Below are 15,147 nucleotides of genomic sequence, written 5' to 3'. Positions count from 1 at the left end.
TGTTTTAAGGCTTACCTAAAATTGTGATTATATTCAATCTCTGTATCTCCTAGCTTGATGACATCCTGGGCACCACGTCTTACAAACTCCTTCAGAAGGATCGGCTTCAGACTGGGATCAAGAACCTCTGTCACATTCTGAAAAAAAAAACATACAAGTTATTCTAAACTTTATACCAACTTTTGTATTAAAAAAAAATAACTTAAAAAAATACAAGAATGATAAATGTTTCTTGTATATTCATATACTAGATACATACCTGCTAATTATAGAATTCTAAGAATACAGTCCGCAGGGGGAGATTTATTTTCACAGAAACACACCACCAGAAGTACTGGTCTCCAATCCTCAAAACCCTCTCAAGATCTCTGATAACATTACAATCATTGCATTGATTGAAATTGATTGGACCAGTCAGAACGCTATGTATGACAGTTTCCTGGGTATAATTTTAAGTGCTATTTCATGGATTATTTGGAGATTAAACTCACCTCTAGGAGTACTGGTTCACCAATCCTAACAGCTCTCTCAAGATCTCTGATGAAATTAGGATCATTGGCCTGTACCCTCATCAAGGCAGCTCCTTCCATCTCACAGATCCACCTAAAACAGGTCAAAGTCAATCATACAATTTAAGAAAACAACAATGAACAAGAGGATGATTTCAAACAAGAAATCATATAGTGAGATTTGTTGACCGTTGTCAGGGTTGTTGATTGTTGTTGAGGGTGTTCATAGCCTTCACCTCATTTCCATCAGAAAATCATGTTTGATTACCAAATTTTGCACATGAAATAAGCAAAGATATTAGAGAGTGGATTTTCTAATCAGTGCACTCAAATCAGAGTGAATACTTTTCTTCAAAGACGATACACTACAAGAAAAAAGTCTTGAAATCAATAACTCAATTTTCTTGGAAAGTGAATGTAATACCTTTTGGAACTGATCTCTTTAATAGTAACATGTGATATTAAACTTACTTGCTGGCCTGACCCTGAGGGTCTATCATGAGGGGCCATCGATGACCTCTCTTAACAAAGATAGCATTCTCGGTGGAGTGACTGTCTTGAGGGAGCCCTTCATTATGCCACTTACGAACCTAAAATAGAAAAATCTCATTGTTAATAAGTAGCAATTTAAAATGGAAAAAAAAAGATGTAATGAAGGGGGCGAATTCTGGGATTTGTAAAATTGCTTTATAATTGATCAGTTACATACACACAATTTTTTTTCTGATTTCTTATAGAGGTTTTCTGTGGTTTAGATTGATTGGATCAGTCACAATTCTTTGTGAGACTAGGCCTAGGTATAATAATACCATATAGATGATTAAGATTCCTGGATCGTCAACATTATTACTATTTATAAATTACACACAACCAATCTAAAATTCATGGAATTCATGCACACAGAGGAACTTACAACATTAGGTTCAGCCATGGAATGAATGAGGGTGAAGTCATGTGACAAAGGAATTCCCCTACTCTGACACATATCAACCCATTTATTGATCATTCCTCTCCTGTAGGATGCAGTGAATACCCCTAGGTAAGCAATACTGGAGGCTGATACAAGGGTGTCACCGACCACGCCCTGCAGTTTACCCTCCAATATGTCCATTGACTCTGCCCATCGCACCTGTGAGACAGATAAAAGAAGAAAGAGGGGGAAAAAACAGTCATAATTTTGGACATGGATATTTATGGGTCCCCTGAACAATGAACTTAATCTCACTAAAATGAAAATTGTATTCAAATACTTAATCTTAATACTAACTTATATTTTATTATTCAAAGGTATTCTGAAATAGCAATTTCAGGTATATTTCTTTTAAAAGATAGAAAAGCCTGTCTTTTCATCATATCTCTTACATCAATTGCTTACATTATCGCTATGAAATTAAGGATTTCTTGAATTAATGATAAGAGATTTTATACTAAGTATGATGTTTGTGTGCTGTGATTTAATTTGCTTTGATGTGTTACAGAATGATTTTAACAAACCTCCTCATCAGCCAAAGCTGCAATAAGAACCGATGCCCTCTTGAGTCTGAGTGTGGTCAGGACCTTTCTCTCCCTCAGTGACTCTCTCTGATGCACGCTATCATCATACTGCTGCTGTAACACCCTCAAATGATCTTGGATCTACACAATTAGAAGACAGTGGTGATAAATAAATATTTTTGCCCCAATAGAGTTAAAATGATATGGATGGGGGGCATTAAAGATTATACACCACACCTTGAAAAGCATAAACTGCTATCTTTTGTAATCACATGTCACTTTGAACAGAATTGCATTTTGCATTAATTTGAGTGTAAAAAAATGAGAAAAAACATTTCATAAAAAGCGAAAAGAATACTCTTAATTTCATATCTAAAACCATCTGAATCTCATATTGACTGTTTAAAATTTGGAACACAGAGTTAAAACAGGTGGAGCGCCTCTGGCAAGTCTCGCCTGCATTACGCGATTCGATATAGCAGCAGTGCTGACTTTGAAAACTGCTATTAAATAATTATTCACAACAGAAAAACACTCATATGATAATACAATACTATGTCCATTGACCGAACATGACCTTTGACCATGATCATGTGACCTAAGGCATGCGCAAAAACAATAATTCATACTTCATTACCCTTATGTCTATGTTTCATGAACTACATGTGTAAATCCATAAACTTTCTAAATCATGATGCCAATTCAACAAATGCCCCCAACACAGCCAAAGATCATTGACCCTAAATGACCTTTGATTTTGGTCATGTGACCAGAAACAAGCAAAATATATTCAGGGACACATGGTTACTCTTATGTCCCAAGTTTCAAAAATTAGATCTATAAACTTATGATGACAATTCAACAAATACCCCCAACATTATTAAAATTCATTGACCCTAAATGACCTTTGACCTTCGTCATGTGACCTGAAACTCGCACAGGATATTCAGGGATACTTAATTTTGCTATGCAGGCAAGACAAAAATGAATGAATTACATGTAGACAAGAAGTAGATACAATAAGATAACACATGTCACTTGTCCAGCTTACCTTGGATAAACTTTCTTGTTTTTCTCTTAGTCCTTCTTGGGCTAGATTGAGTGCCTCCTTGGCCTCTTCAACTCTCTTCTGCTTTGGTTTCACCATCTAGAAATTAACACAACATACAGGAATTATACAGTATTTTCATTTCACGCAGGAATATTTTATGAAGATTTCTTTCATTTAAGAGAAACCTGGAAGAAATGGAGAGAAGATATAGAATACCCTTTTTTTCAGGACAAAAAATTATATGAAGCCTTATTTGATAATTTGTTATATTTAAAATGGACAATAGTAGTATATTTTTTTATTACTGCAGTATTGTTTGATAGTAATCTTCGGGAAATCAATAAAAATTGATAAAGAATTCAAAATTTTGATATCTGCCACTTTAAAGAGAATCATCATAAATATCAATATTGTTGCCAATTTTACAAAATTTAATGATTGTTTTTCTTCAACTGTTTGTCAACATCAAATGGAAGTCACTGATGCAATGAAATATGACAGTTTGAATATGCTTTCTTCTTTTGTATTTTGTATGACTTTTTAGACACTACATATTACCTTAGTAGGAAAAACATAGGGCCATTTTGTCTGAATGGAAAATTCTTATCAAAATAAAGAATCATGATAACTATACATTTGATGATGAAAGATAGAAGAAAAATACTACTAACCTTTGTTACTTCTACATAGTGTTCCAGTGCTAGAACCCATTGACAGATTGACTTGCAGGCTGAAGATACCTGACCAACCTTCTCAGGAATGAAATCAGGTAAAGAGGTGTATTTCTTGACCTGACGGGAGATCTGAAAAGAGACAGAGAGAGATAAGATTGTAATCCAAGATAAAAATTCTATCCATCTGACAAATAAAAAATAATTACAAAAAACTTAGAATTTGCATGTTTTTTATACATTTTTTTCTTTTCATTTAGGTACCTGAATATAACATTCCTCCTCATTTAATCCCTGACAGGACTTTGAGGAGTTTCCTCCACAAAAAGAACAAGTCAGAGCCACTTTTGGTCATAACTATTTGCTGGATTCTATCCAGCCTCTTTTCCTCTCCAACCTTTACATATCTTCATCTAGAAATCAAGGAGAGATACGGAAAGCTGCTGTAAATCACTGGCATGCAGCAAAGCCATTTGACGCCACTTTTGATAAAGTACCGTTTTAAGTGAATGCTATTGTCTTAATCTCAATAAATTCCCTACCTTATCAGGGACGTTGTTCTTGTCAAAGTTGACCAGCTTCTTGAGGAATCCTTGATCAGCCAACAAATGTTTTGCTGTGCTCCAGTCAGGCTTCTGTTTGAACAGGACACAGACAGCAGCAAAAACTTGATTGACCAAGTCAGGTGGTTTGGTGTAGACACGGATCTCAGAGATGTCTGACTTGTCCAGGGAGTCCAGAGCATCTATGGCTTCCTGGAGGGCTGGGATGACAGATTGGAGGTCTTGCTGGGCTTGCTGGAGGTCAAATGAAAACAATTTAGAGGATAAGAAGAGATATTATTGTATTGCATAAAAGACAGCTCTGGGACGTGTTTCATAAGGCTGTTCGGAAGTTAAGAGCGAATTTAAGAACAACTGGTGAACCTTTCTTACGCGCTAAACCATCGCCAATGAACATTTTGGTGAATACCAATTACCACAAGAAAGGATCACCAGTCATTCTTAAAGTCGCTCTTAACTTACGAACAGCTTTATGAAACACCCACCTGGGCCTTGCATCATAAAGAATATCAATTGATTGTACTGATATGTATAATTGATGGCACTAATTATAGAGTCCAATCAATTATCAACACTAATATTTCTAGATTCCGGGGAATCTAGGGCAAATGTTGGCTTTCCTGTAGGGCTGGGATGAGTGATTGGAGGTCTTGTTGGGTTTGCAGTAGGCAAAGTGAAAATAAAAGCAGGGTAATAATGGCATCCTGATCACTGCATCACACAGAAAACAATTCTTGGCCCCTTAACAAAAAGATTATTGATTAATCATAGGTCTTATTTCTTCCCCAATGACTTCTCACTTAAGTGGTACTTTAATAACATTGTTCTCCGAGTTATGCAATTTTTGCAAACTAATTACATGTAGGTGAATTTCATAAACATGCATACAATATGCATTATAAACATGCAATATGGGATTTATTTCCTAAAAAGAAAGGAATATGATATGAAATTTAATCTTGGCAAGTTTCACTACAAAATTATGATCCATTACAAATAAAGAGTAATAATATTTTAGTCTAATTTGCCTGAAAAAAAAACATTATGGATTCTTTAAAAAAAAAATCAATTTCTTCCAAAGAAATTTTGAAGGATCTACGCTTAGGCAAGATTCAATGCAAAATGATAATAAGTGCCAGAGGTATGGCATTTATGCATACTAATTTGCCAGACTTAGAAAGAAAACAGCCAAACTTATGATCATTTTTCTTTGTGGTATTTGGAGTATGTATAGCTTTCTAGAAAATTGGGCAATTGTTAATTAATGCTTTCCTTGAAAATACTCGGCAAAAAAGTGCAAAAAAATGTAAATTCCCAAAAAGACCCATTTGCATAAAACAAACAAATTCCCATTTGTTTGTTTTATGCCCCTCCTTCTCCAGCTAATGGTTTTAAGTCAAAACAAAATAAGCTTTTAAAATGGTGCAATATGCCTAAAGATATTGGGAGAATTTTAGAGAAAGAAAGACTTACGTTAGCATAATCCTCAACAATCTGTGCCTCTCTTTTCATGATAGATTCCTCATGCTCTACAATAGCCCTGACCTGACCCACAGCTTCCTGATCCTTAGATAGCTGCTCTAAAAGGAGCTCAGTGTCCTAGAATAAAAGAAAAATAAATAAATATTATTTTATTACTTACAACTTTTTTAAAGCTTTTCATACACATCATACACATCTCAATAATACTCGAATGAAATGAAAATCTAAAGCACACATTTATATCAAACATCACTGTGTACCAATGATTTCTTTCAAATTGTGTTTTCTTTTCATTTGATGCATTTCATAAATTATTTATTAAATGAATTTGAAAAATATTCATAAAGTTAAAAAAATGTTAAAGATTTTACTTAAATTGGTTATTTCCCTTTGCTTCTCTTTGGAGACAGCATGCACACAGAAAAGACTCACATACTAATATATTTCATACTCTTATTTTAACTGGTTTAAACCAGTTTCAGAGAACAGAATCAGGTCATAAAGTTCAACAGCTGGCTTTGATTGACATTTGTATATTGCATTGGCATGCCATTGATGTGAAATTCACAATCATGGTATGTTGAAACAATAGCAAACCCTGTATGTAGATTACAGGAAGGGTGAAATCTACCGCTGAGCAATTTCTTGGCTGAAAATCTGTAAACAAGGAGGAATGTGTAATCTACAATGAATGGAGAGCATTGACCTGAAGAAAATCATATCTGAAGTCATGTGGCTTATCACAGATAATGAAGCCTATCTTGAAATGAATAAATTAATAATAGAAAGGTGTTCTGTTTAAAATATCTTTACTGTGTTGCAAAGACCTTGTATCTTGTGTTTTTGTAAAAGGAAAAAATGCCTTTCTCCTCAAAATTCTTGCTATAGCAAATTTCTGATGTATGAAAAATAAAAATACAGTGTAAATATGTTTTGTCAATTTTCAATATGTAAAATGTATTACAAATGCTTACCTTAGCCTTTTCCTCAATCTTTGGTCCTAAAGCAACCAGTTCATCCTGCATAGCATCAACCAGTGAGTTAGCTTCACCTAGCTTGGACAATCCAACACCAAGACGGTTTCTAGAAGCAGAAAATAGAATGGGATACACTTAGCAGTCGACTGAATATTATCAATATTGTATAAATTGAGCTATGACTATTAACCTTTGAATTTTGACTGCCGTCTTGCAGATTCTGAACTCCAACTTAGCCTGTAATTTAGTGAGATGTCTCTCAAACCAAACATTAATTAATATATGTCCAATATTTTCACTCATCACATAGAAACCGATTTGTTAATAGGCAAATGGGTGGAAAGACAGACTAACAAAAGAGAGGTAAAGCTCTTAATGTCCCTTCTAGACTTTATCTTGTGTCATGAGCATATTTGGATGGTGTGTGCACTGAAATCTATTTGGCTTGTGGAATAAAGTTAAATTGGACTGAAATCAACACTTATTATTTATTACAATAACTTCGAGAGTGACATTATTTACACTTACTTGTTATTCATGAAGTATCCCTTCTGTTCTCCAAGCATGTTAGAGTAAAGCCTGATGAGATCTAGATAGCTACTGGGTGTGGTGTAGTAATGACGTCTCATCTCATTGTAGTACCTCACTGATTCCTTTGTGACATCACCATGGACACCTACACATACCTGTGCTATATTCTCCTTCAGAGTCTAAGGAAACATATAGGAAATACACATATTCATTTAATATCTAAGATGAATTACAAAGGCACTGACTCGACTATTTTAATGGCCTACATCAATAGCACTCACTGATCAGAATAATAATAATGATAGCTGTATTTATAAAGCGCCTTTTGCCTGAGGATACAAAGCGCTGCTATTATTACCCCGGCTTTAGCTTGAGCTACCATCACCGGCGCTCAGTGCATGCAAGGAAATAATCCTGCCGGGTACCCATTCACCTCACCTGGGTCGAGTGCAGCACAGTGCGGATAAATTTCTTGCTGAAGGAAAACACGCCATGGTTGAGATTCGAACCCACGACCCTCTGTTTGAAAGGCAAGAGTCAGAACCACGACGCGCCCGCACATAGCTTATGACTGGGTCAAAATTTTAAAACATTTTTTGTTTGCATAAAATAAACCCTACCATACTATCAAATAATATTTTTTTTAATGTAAGATTAAAAGGATTATTTATTATGCAAAATAAAAGGAGTTTTTTTCTTATCTACCAAAGGAATGGTCCCATTCAAGAAAGTAACATATCTGGAACATAAACAACTGATATGTAAATTACTAAAGAAGAATCATGATCTTTCTGAAAATTTGCCAATTCCAATTGCCATGGAAAGAAAGTGATTATTAATGTTACTATCCCATTGCCAATCTAGGTACTTTCATATCTCCCTATAATGCTTTTGAACATCAAACAAAAGATACAAGTGGAATAAATATGGGCAGATTGTGTAAATGTTTTATTCTTTTTTTTGTTCATCTATTCTTCTGCATTTTGTATTATTCTTGGGCACTACTTCAAAAGTTACTTGGCTACACCACAAAATGTGGTCACTTTGTCTTGAATGGGTTCTGAAGCTGGTTTCATACTATTGTAACTTTGCCATCATTGTAACTACCCCATTGAAACCTTGACTGTGATTGGCTGCTGAGCCCCGTTACCATGGTAGTTAGCATGATGGCAAAAGTTACCACAGTTGTAAATCTTCATGAAACAGGCCCCTGGCATCAAACCTACCTCTGGATCAGTATCCCCAAGGATTCCTTTAAAGTCTGCCCTCATGAGGAAGACGTGAGCTACCCTCAGCATGGCTTCTGTACTCCACTCGTCATACCAATCAAATGTACAACAATTCACCAAGGATGGGTTGCTACGGCAACGCTGACGGAAGGCTTCGCCCGCTGGACTGGTGGCTATTACAATGTGCAGTCTGCTTTTGACCCTCTGAATGGATATAGAAAGACGGAAATTTTGCAGTATTTGCGACAGGATAGAGTAAGTGCTTAAAGAAGTTAACAAAAATAATATATAAAGACCACCTAAATTAAAATATATATTCTACCCCAAATGTACTTACAATAAATATTCTAAAGTCTGCCTGATTGCAGGTTTATGGAATTAATGTGTATTTTGGGGTACTGAGGAATGATAACTGATAGGCCTACAAGTGGTCACTAAAGTAGTTTTACTGTAATTGCTATGATGCCAAAAGTCATAAACATACTAAAGATAACTAGCAATCCTACCAAATTAGAAGCCATTAGGGCAGAATTGAAACACGTGAACTTCTTAGTAAAGAATCAACAAACATGTTTCTGTTTGACCATCAATCACAGCCTTTTTCTTCATCTCACCTGAATGAAGAACCCATAAACAGCTTCTCTATTGTCAGGCATCTCTGCATCTTGAGCAACTCTCTTTAGCTCCATCATGATGCCTTCCATGTCATCATTATCAAACAGGTCAGGTACCTCACCGGAGTTCAACACACAGTTGATGTCTTCAAGAAAAGACTCCTATTAACAAGGATCAACAACCAAAACAAAAATAGACTTTTGATAAATATTTAATGGGAGTTCTGTATTTGACAACACTTAAAAAGCTAATCAGGAGTGAAAATTTCATTAATCATATACCACTGGTAAACTAACAAAAGACAAACTACAGTTATGAAAGTTTCATGAATTGCTACAGATTACCAGCCAAGTATTTGCTCCAGAGACAGTCAAATTTTCTATGATCAAAATGGAGCTTCATAGTGCTTCTCAAAGGCTAGAGGCGGTATTCTGAACATTGTCTTTTCTCCATATTTCATCTTTTCTCAGAGATATGACAAAATCAGTATTCTAATGGATGTCAGAATGGATGCGGCTATAAAAACATAATCTTTGTATGTCAATACAGAATTGTGATTAAATCTATTCTTATGTATACAATTTTTATCATTTTCTTGTTTTCCAGATAACCAATTGATTTTTTATCAATAATACTGTCATTTGATTGCCCTTGAAAACCAATAGGTATCTTCCCTTGAACCAATAACACCAAGCTCACCTTGACAATATCACTGTCCGTGAGAAGGAAGACCACATTGATGCCTTTGACACCTGCCTTCCTGAAGACCGTCTTGAGGTCATCTCTGAAATCAGACTGCCCATAACCCCTGGTCAGCATCAGCTTGAAGAGCTCACATCCGGCCACATGACAGGCCAGTTGGACAGTGGTAGACTTACCAGTACCATCCAAACCCACCAGGACCATATGGCCTCCAGGTTGGCGGAACACCCTGGCAGCACGTACAATGTGCTCAAGAGCCTCTCTGAAGAAGACCAACTGGAGATAAAATGGAGAAATATGCAGTGATTATTAGCTCTAGCCTTGTTCATGAAAGAATTAATGATAAGTTAAGATTTTGGAAACAAAAAACTGTCATAGATCCATTTGAAGAACAAAAGATCAGGTGAGTTTCTTTGAGATTGGTGGAACATCCTGGCAGCACAAACAAGCAGTGTGCATGCTCATATATGGATCAATAATGATTTCTTTCAGTGGGAATTTCCTTTTAATGATAATGATGAAGGGAATTATATGGTGAATAGCAAGAGTTATTACTCTGAGTATACCAAAGTTAAAGAATGAGAAACAGCTACTTACCTGTCCTCCTGAGTAATTGATGCGGACAAGGAATTCTTCTAGGATGCTGGCTAGTTTACCATAGTCATTAATTGGTCTGTAGATACGCTCTGCAGAAGGGGCATTCAGGTCCAAGAAATCACCAAACAGGAATGGCTCGTCCCGAAGTTTCTCTGCTGACCACTTTACCTACAAATCATACAGGCAATTTAGATAGTATTATGCACTACGTTGTGTACATTGTATTGGCTTCAGAACGAGCCAGTGAAGCAACGTAGACTTCATGTTATAGGTTTTTCAAAACACACACTCCTTCTACCACTTAACATTTTTATCCTCCTTCTCTGCCTCACTCTCTTTCTCCTCCTTCTTCTTCTTGTCCTCCATCTCCTCCTTATCCTCCCTTTCCCAGAGGGTTCTTTCTTTTACTCCTCCTTCTCCTCCCCTCATCCTTTCCCCTCACACTCCCATTCCCCTCTCTCTCTCCCCTTCCCCCTCTCTCCCCTTCCTCTCCCTCTCCTCCTTTTCATCATCTTCCCCCTTCTCCTTCCTTCCCCTACCCCTCACTCTTCTCCCTTCCTTCCTCCTCCTAAAATTAAGCCAAAGTTTTCATAGTAGTTAGGTTTGATAGAGAGCTGAACCAACCTTGAAATAGTTGTGCAAATCGTCTGCCAAGAACTCAAAGAACTTCATCCGATCGTTGTCATCAACCAGTCTGTCATGGAAGACCCTCATAGCCTCGTGGGCTAGGAGCTGAGCTGCTGACTCTGTGGAGGTGACTGTGGTTTCATTGGCTAACAGTAGGCCCAGGATTACCTGCAAACGAGTCATGGGACATTATCAATGCATATCACACATATTGAACATTTCTAAATAGGGTTAAGAGCATTTTTTTTCATAATTTGTTTTCATGTTCCTGTACTACTGTTCTACTTGGGCAGATAAAATGGGTGATTTCAAGTTTATTGTTGACATCAGATATATGTGTTGCGACAATTTTTACACCAGTCACAACAATGTGATAAAAATGAGGCTGGTACTGGGATTGATATCACTAGGTGATTTCAAAGTCGGCGTTTACATCTGGTGCTAGTGTAAGGCAATTTTTAAACCAACAAGAACACCAAACTATGTAATTAGGCTTGTGCTGGAGTTCATGTCACTAGGTGACCCCTATTTATTATGTTGATAGACATCTGGTGTTAAATGTTAGGTCAAAATTTACATCAGCCACAGCACCAAAAGAGGCTAACGCTGGAACTGATGCCACTAGATGTTGATCTATCAATAATGTGAATTGTATCATATCAGCAAACCCAGTTAGTCAGACCACTTTGTGCTCTCAACATCAACATCATTCATTCACCAAATTCCTTGCATTTACCTTGGATAAATCTCTCAAGTTGAAGGTGTAATGAGACTTTGCTGGTGTTGGTAGGATGTTAACACACATCTTGTAGTAGATGGCAATGGATGCAGAAACCAGAGGGTTCAGGAGTTCTTTGACATCCGGTAAGAAGTCCCCATTCTCCAAGAAACGACCTAACTGGACCTGGTAGATGTGCTGGAGAGAGCGGGTGGATGGCTGAGGCAAGGCAAGCATGCTGTAAAAAATGGTTTGAATTTAATTATAGAACACTGATAACGGATCTTACAAATCAGTTGAATATGTTAAAATCGACTACTTTTTTACGGTACTTACTGTCAAAATATCAATCGTGAGATTGAACCACAAGGAGATGCACACATTTTTCAGACAGCCTATTTTACATGGTGTTTTCAACAGATCTAGTACTGTGTGCAATTACAATCTGCTTTTTCATACATTTCATTAACAGCTTCACAGGTACTGCCTTTGAAAATAATCATGCGATAGACAAGTGATGTACTTGAAAATTTATTCAGCTGATGTTTTTTTTTCCCTCATTACATTATCAAGAATCATATAAAACAGAGGTGCAAAGCAACTCAAACTTACCAGAAATGTTTAAGCAATCTTGGACTTAGTGGATTACGCCCTCCTCCAATTGGAGCACAGGCTGCAACAAGAGTAACATCCAAGATATTCTGAAAGGAAAAAAACACTGAAAATATAGAATTGCAACTCATCATTCTATCTCAATTGTAAGCTCGTCAGCAATCTGGCTTGATGTATGGCATATCAAAGCAGAAATTCGGTCAAAGATTGCCAATTTGAGGGTCTGACATTACCAACATTGCTAAAGCCACTTCTGAATATGGCCATTTTATGAATAAAAACAACTCAAGATTATGTAGAATTACCCAATCATTGGTACAATATCCTTACATAAAAAACGCTACGATCAAAGAAAAAATACTACTTTATATGAATAGAAGAGTAATATTACCTTCCAAGCTAACTTAGTGGTGTCATAGAACCCTCGTAGCTCCATGAACTGTCTAAGTAGCTCCAGAGGAGGTTGAGCTCCATACTGCTCGGGGGCAGGTAAGTTGAGGTCATCAACAAACACCACAACCTGGAGGGGAACAGTAGGGTTAAGTTAGTGATCGTATTACCAAGAGCATGCATTCATGTATCTCAATAAATTTCATAAGCACAGAGCCATACAACATTCACCCTCAATTTTTTTTTTTAAATCTATCCAACCTTCATCCAATTATTATAGACACAGTTTTACAGTGACCTGGTATTTTCCCCTGCAACAATTTCTTAACTAATTTCTCTGATAACATATAGGCTTGGGGTTAAGGTGCCAGTTAGGATTTTGGTAAGGGTAAGTATTGCTAAAAGTGCATAATTTTTTGTTGGAGCAAATATCATGGAATATTCTATCAGAACTTAACTGATACATTAACCAAATCAATTACCAAGCAACACAAAAAACCTCAACTAGACTGACCTTCTTGCCTCTTGGCCCAACCATGGTTTCTTTGCCCTTCTTGATCAGCTTATGTTGAATCTGAGTGGTCACTCTTGCCGGAGAGGTCTGGGCACTCAGCTGGAGGGTGGTACTGACCAATCCTGTGACTTGCTTCTTAACCTGACCTGTCATAAAAGTCAAGTCCATGGCTCCACCTCCCATTATAGACACAGAAAGATAAGGCAAAGTTCAGCACAAACAAAATGAATAAAAGTAGTAACAATATTCATAAAAAGCTTTCACACAATACTATCTTTATTGGAGACATTTTGATGCAAAATTTTGTTTATTACTATGATTACCCTCAGGTTTAGCTTGAACTGCAATTTTAGTCAGTACTCTTTCTATGAGACTTGAGCCATTGATGACAATGAATGTATTTAGTTTTATGTACATTACCTGCATCCATGCCCTCTTCATTGAGTACACTTGAGGTGAGAGCCGATATGTTTGATAAGATGTTGGTTCCTCTATCGCTGTAGTTAAGCACCTCACCCAAGATGGAGCCATGTTCTGTGGTGGTGCCTTTGTCCTTGCATAGTCGCTTGAGCATGTGGCTTATTAGGGCCGACTTGCCCACCCCAGAATCACCTGCAAAGAGAAAATGGTCGAAATGGTTCAAATAGTTCTCAAATAATTTTCTTGAGAATGAAATACATACCTTTCTGTATTCAATATCCACAAGGACACTTGAACTTTGATGTTGATACTTCAAAAACTCAATGCTTCTCTTTTGTGCATACATGAACCAAGTCAATGTGGGTCAATTACAAAGTTTTTAAGTTATCAAAAAAAGTAAAAGTTTGGACAGACAGAAGATGGACTATCTTTATAATGCTTGTATTGACCCCAAAAGATTAATAATTTGTTATTGAAGACATTCTATCTATTTTTTTAGTAAGTATAATCAATGTGTTCTCTATGTAAGCTTTTATTTTTTTTGCTCATTTTAATGCAATATAATTTCAATTCAGTCTCTGAATGTGATTTACCTTGTGGGATAAATGGATAACCACTAAACCAGTGAAAATATTTTCTTTGGATGTTCGGCAGCATTTTGATGGCAACTTGACATCAGCCAGGGTTGTTTTATGATATATTACATTCACCACAGTGTAGTGAATAACTATCACTGCTGTGCTACATAAATTAATTAGCTTTTATCAGAAACTTTAACTAAAGTCCAAGCCACTTTTGGCTGATTATGTCTTTCAATAGAAATCCTTCCCACTGTCTGTTCCCTTCTTATCATTATATTTTTGGATCAGGAAAGCAACTCTGAAATCCTGCTAATAGTCAACAGAAGGGATTTTTACCAGGTACCTTAGCAAAATTTGCATCCATATCAAGGGCTTTTCTGCATGCAGTATTTCAGAACAGCTTCCCCAATTCCCTATTGTTTTGTTTATAGATTCAACAAGTGGAATGCCTCTGGCCGTCTCACCTGCATCACGCGATTCAATATAGCAGCAGTGCTGATTTTGAAAACTACTATAACTCGCACAAGATGTTCAGTGATACTTGGTTACTCTTATTTCCACGTTTTATGAACTAGACCAATACACTTATAGAGATATGATGGCAATTCAACAAATACCCCCAACGTGGCCAAAGTTCTTTGACCTTACATGACCTTTGACCTTGATCATGTGACCTGAAACTTGCACAGGATGTTCAGTGATACTTGATTACTATTATGTCCAAATTTTATGAACTAGACCAACACACTTTCAAATTTATGGCTGTAATTCAACAAATACCCCAATTTGGCCAAAGTTCATTGACCCTAAATGACCTTTGACCTTGATCATGTGACCTGAAACTTGCACAGGATGTTCAGTAAT

General features: G+C 36.5%; 1 protein-coding gene across 3 annotated transcripts in view; it reads right to left on the bottom strand.

The window, feature by feature from the left end:
• LOC129265487 (dynein axonemal heavy chain 6-like) overlaps positions 1-15,147 on the bottom strand; it is a 77,432-nt gene that overhangs the window by 16,743 nt on the left and 45,542 nt on the right. For all 3 annotated transcript variants that reach the window (XM_064101973.1, XM_064101974.1, XM_064101975.1), the window contains 21 exons: positions 13,703-13,894; positions 13,283-13,458; positions 12,770-12,898; positions 12,379-12,467; positions 11,785-12,004; positions 11,046-11,216; positions 10,422-10,589; positions 9,822-10,100; positions 9,122-9,283; positions 8,505-8,711; positions 7,276-7,457; positions 6,745-6,853; positions 5,762-5,887; positions 4,268-4,522; positions 3,726-3,857; positions 3,055-3,150; positions 2,004-2,144; positions 1,423-1,638; positions 981-1,099; positions 492-603; positions 16-137 (listed from right to left, as the gene is read on the bottom strand). In XM_064101973.1, the coding sequence (XP_063958043.1) occupies positions 16-137; positions 492-603; positions 981-1,099; positions 1,423-1,638; positions 2,004-2,144; positions 3,055-3,150; positions 3,726-3,857; positions 4,268-4,522; positions 5,762-5,887; positions 6,745-6,853; positions 7,276-7,457; positions 8,505-8,711; positions 9,122-9,283; positions 9,822-10,100; positions 10,422-10,589; positions 11,046-11,216; positions 11,785-12,004; positions 12,379-12,467; positions 12,770-12,898; positions 13,283-13,458; positions 13,703-13,894 (3,403 nt within the window). The remainder of the gene's footprint in view (positions 1-15; positions 138-491; positions 604-980; positions 1,100-1,422; positions 1,639-2,003; positions 2,145-3,054; positions 3,151-3,725; positions 3,858-4,267; positions 4,523-5,761; positions 5,888-6,744; positions 6,854-7,275; positions 7,458-8,504; positions 8,712-9,121; positions 9,284-9,821; positions 10,101-10,421; positions 10,590-11,045; positions 11,217-11,784; positions 12,005-12,378; positions 12,468-12,769; positions 12,899-13,282; positions 13,459-13,702; positions 13,895-15,147) is intronic.

This window comes from Lytechinus pictus, chromosome 7 (assembly GCF_037042905.1).
Source record: "Lytechinus pictus isolate F3 Inbred chromosome 7, Lp3.0, whole genome shotgun sequence".
NCBI lineage: Eukaryota > Metazoa > Echinodermata > Echinoidea > Temnopleuroida > Toxopneustidae > Lytechinus > Lytechinus pictus.
Note: the sequence above shows the minus strand (reverse complement) of the source record. Positions and strands in the feature narration are given on the sequence as shown.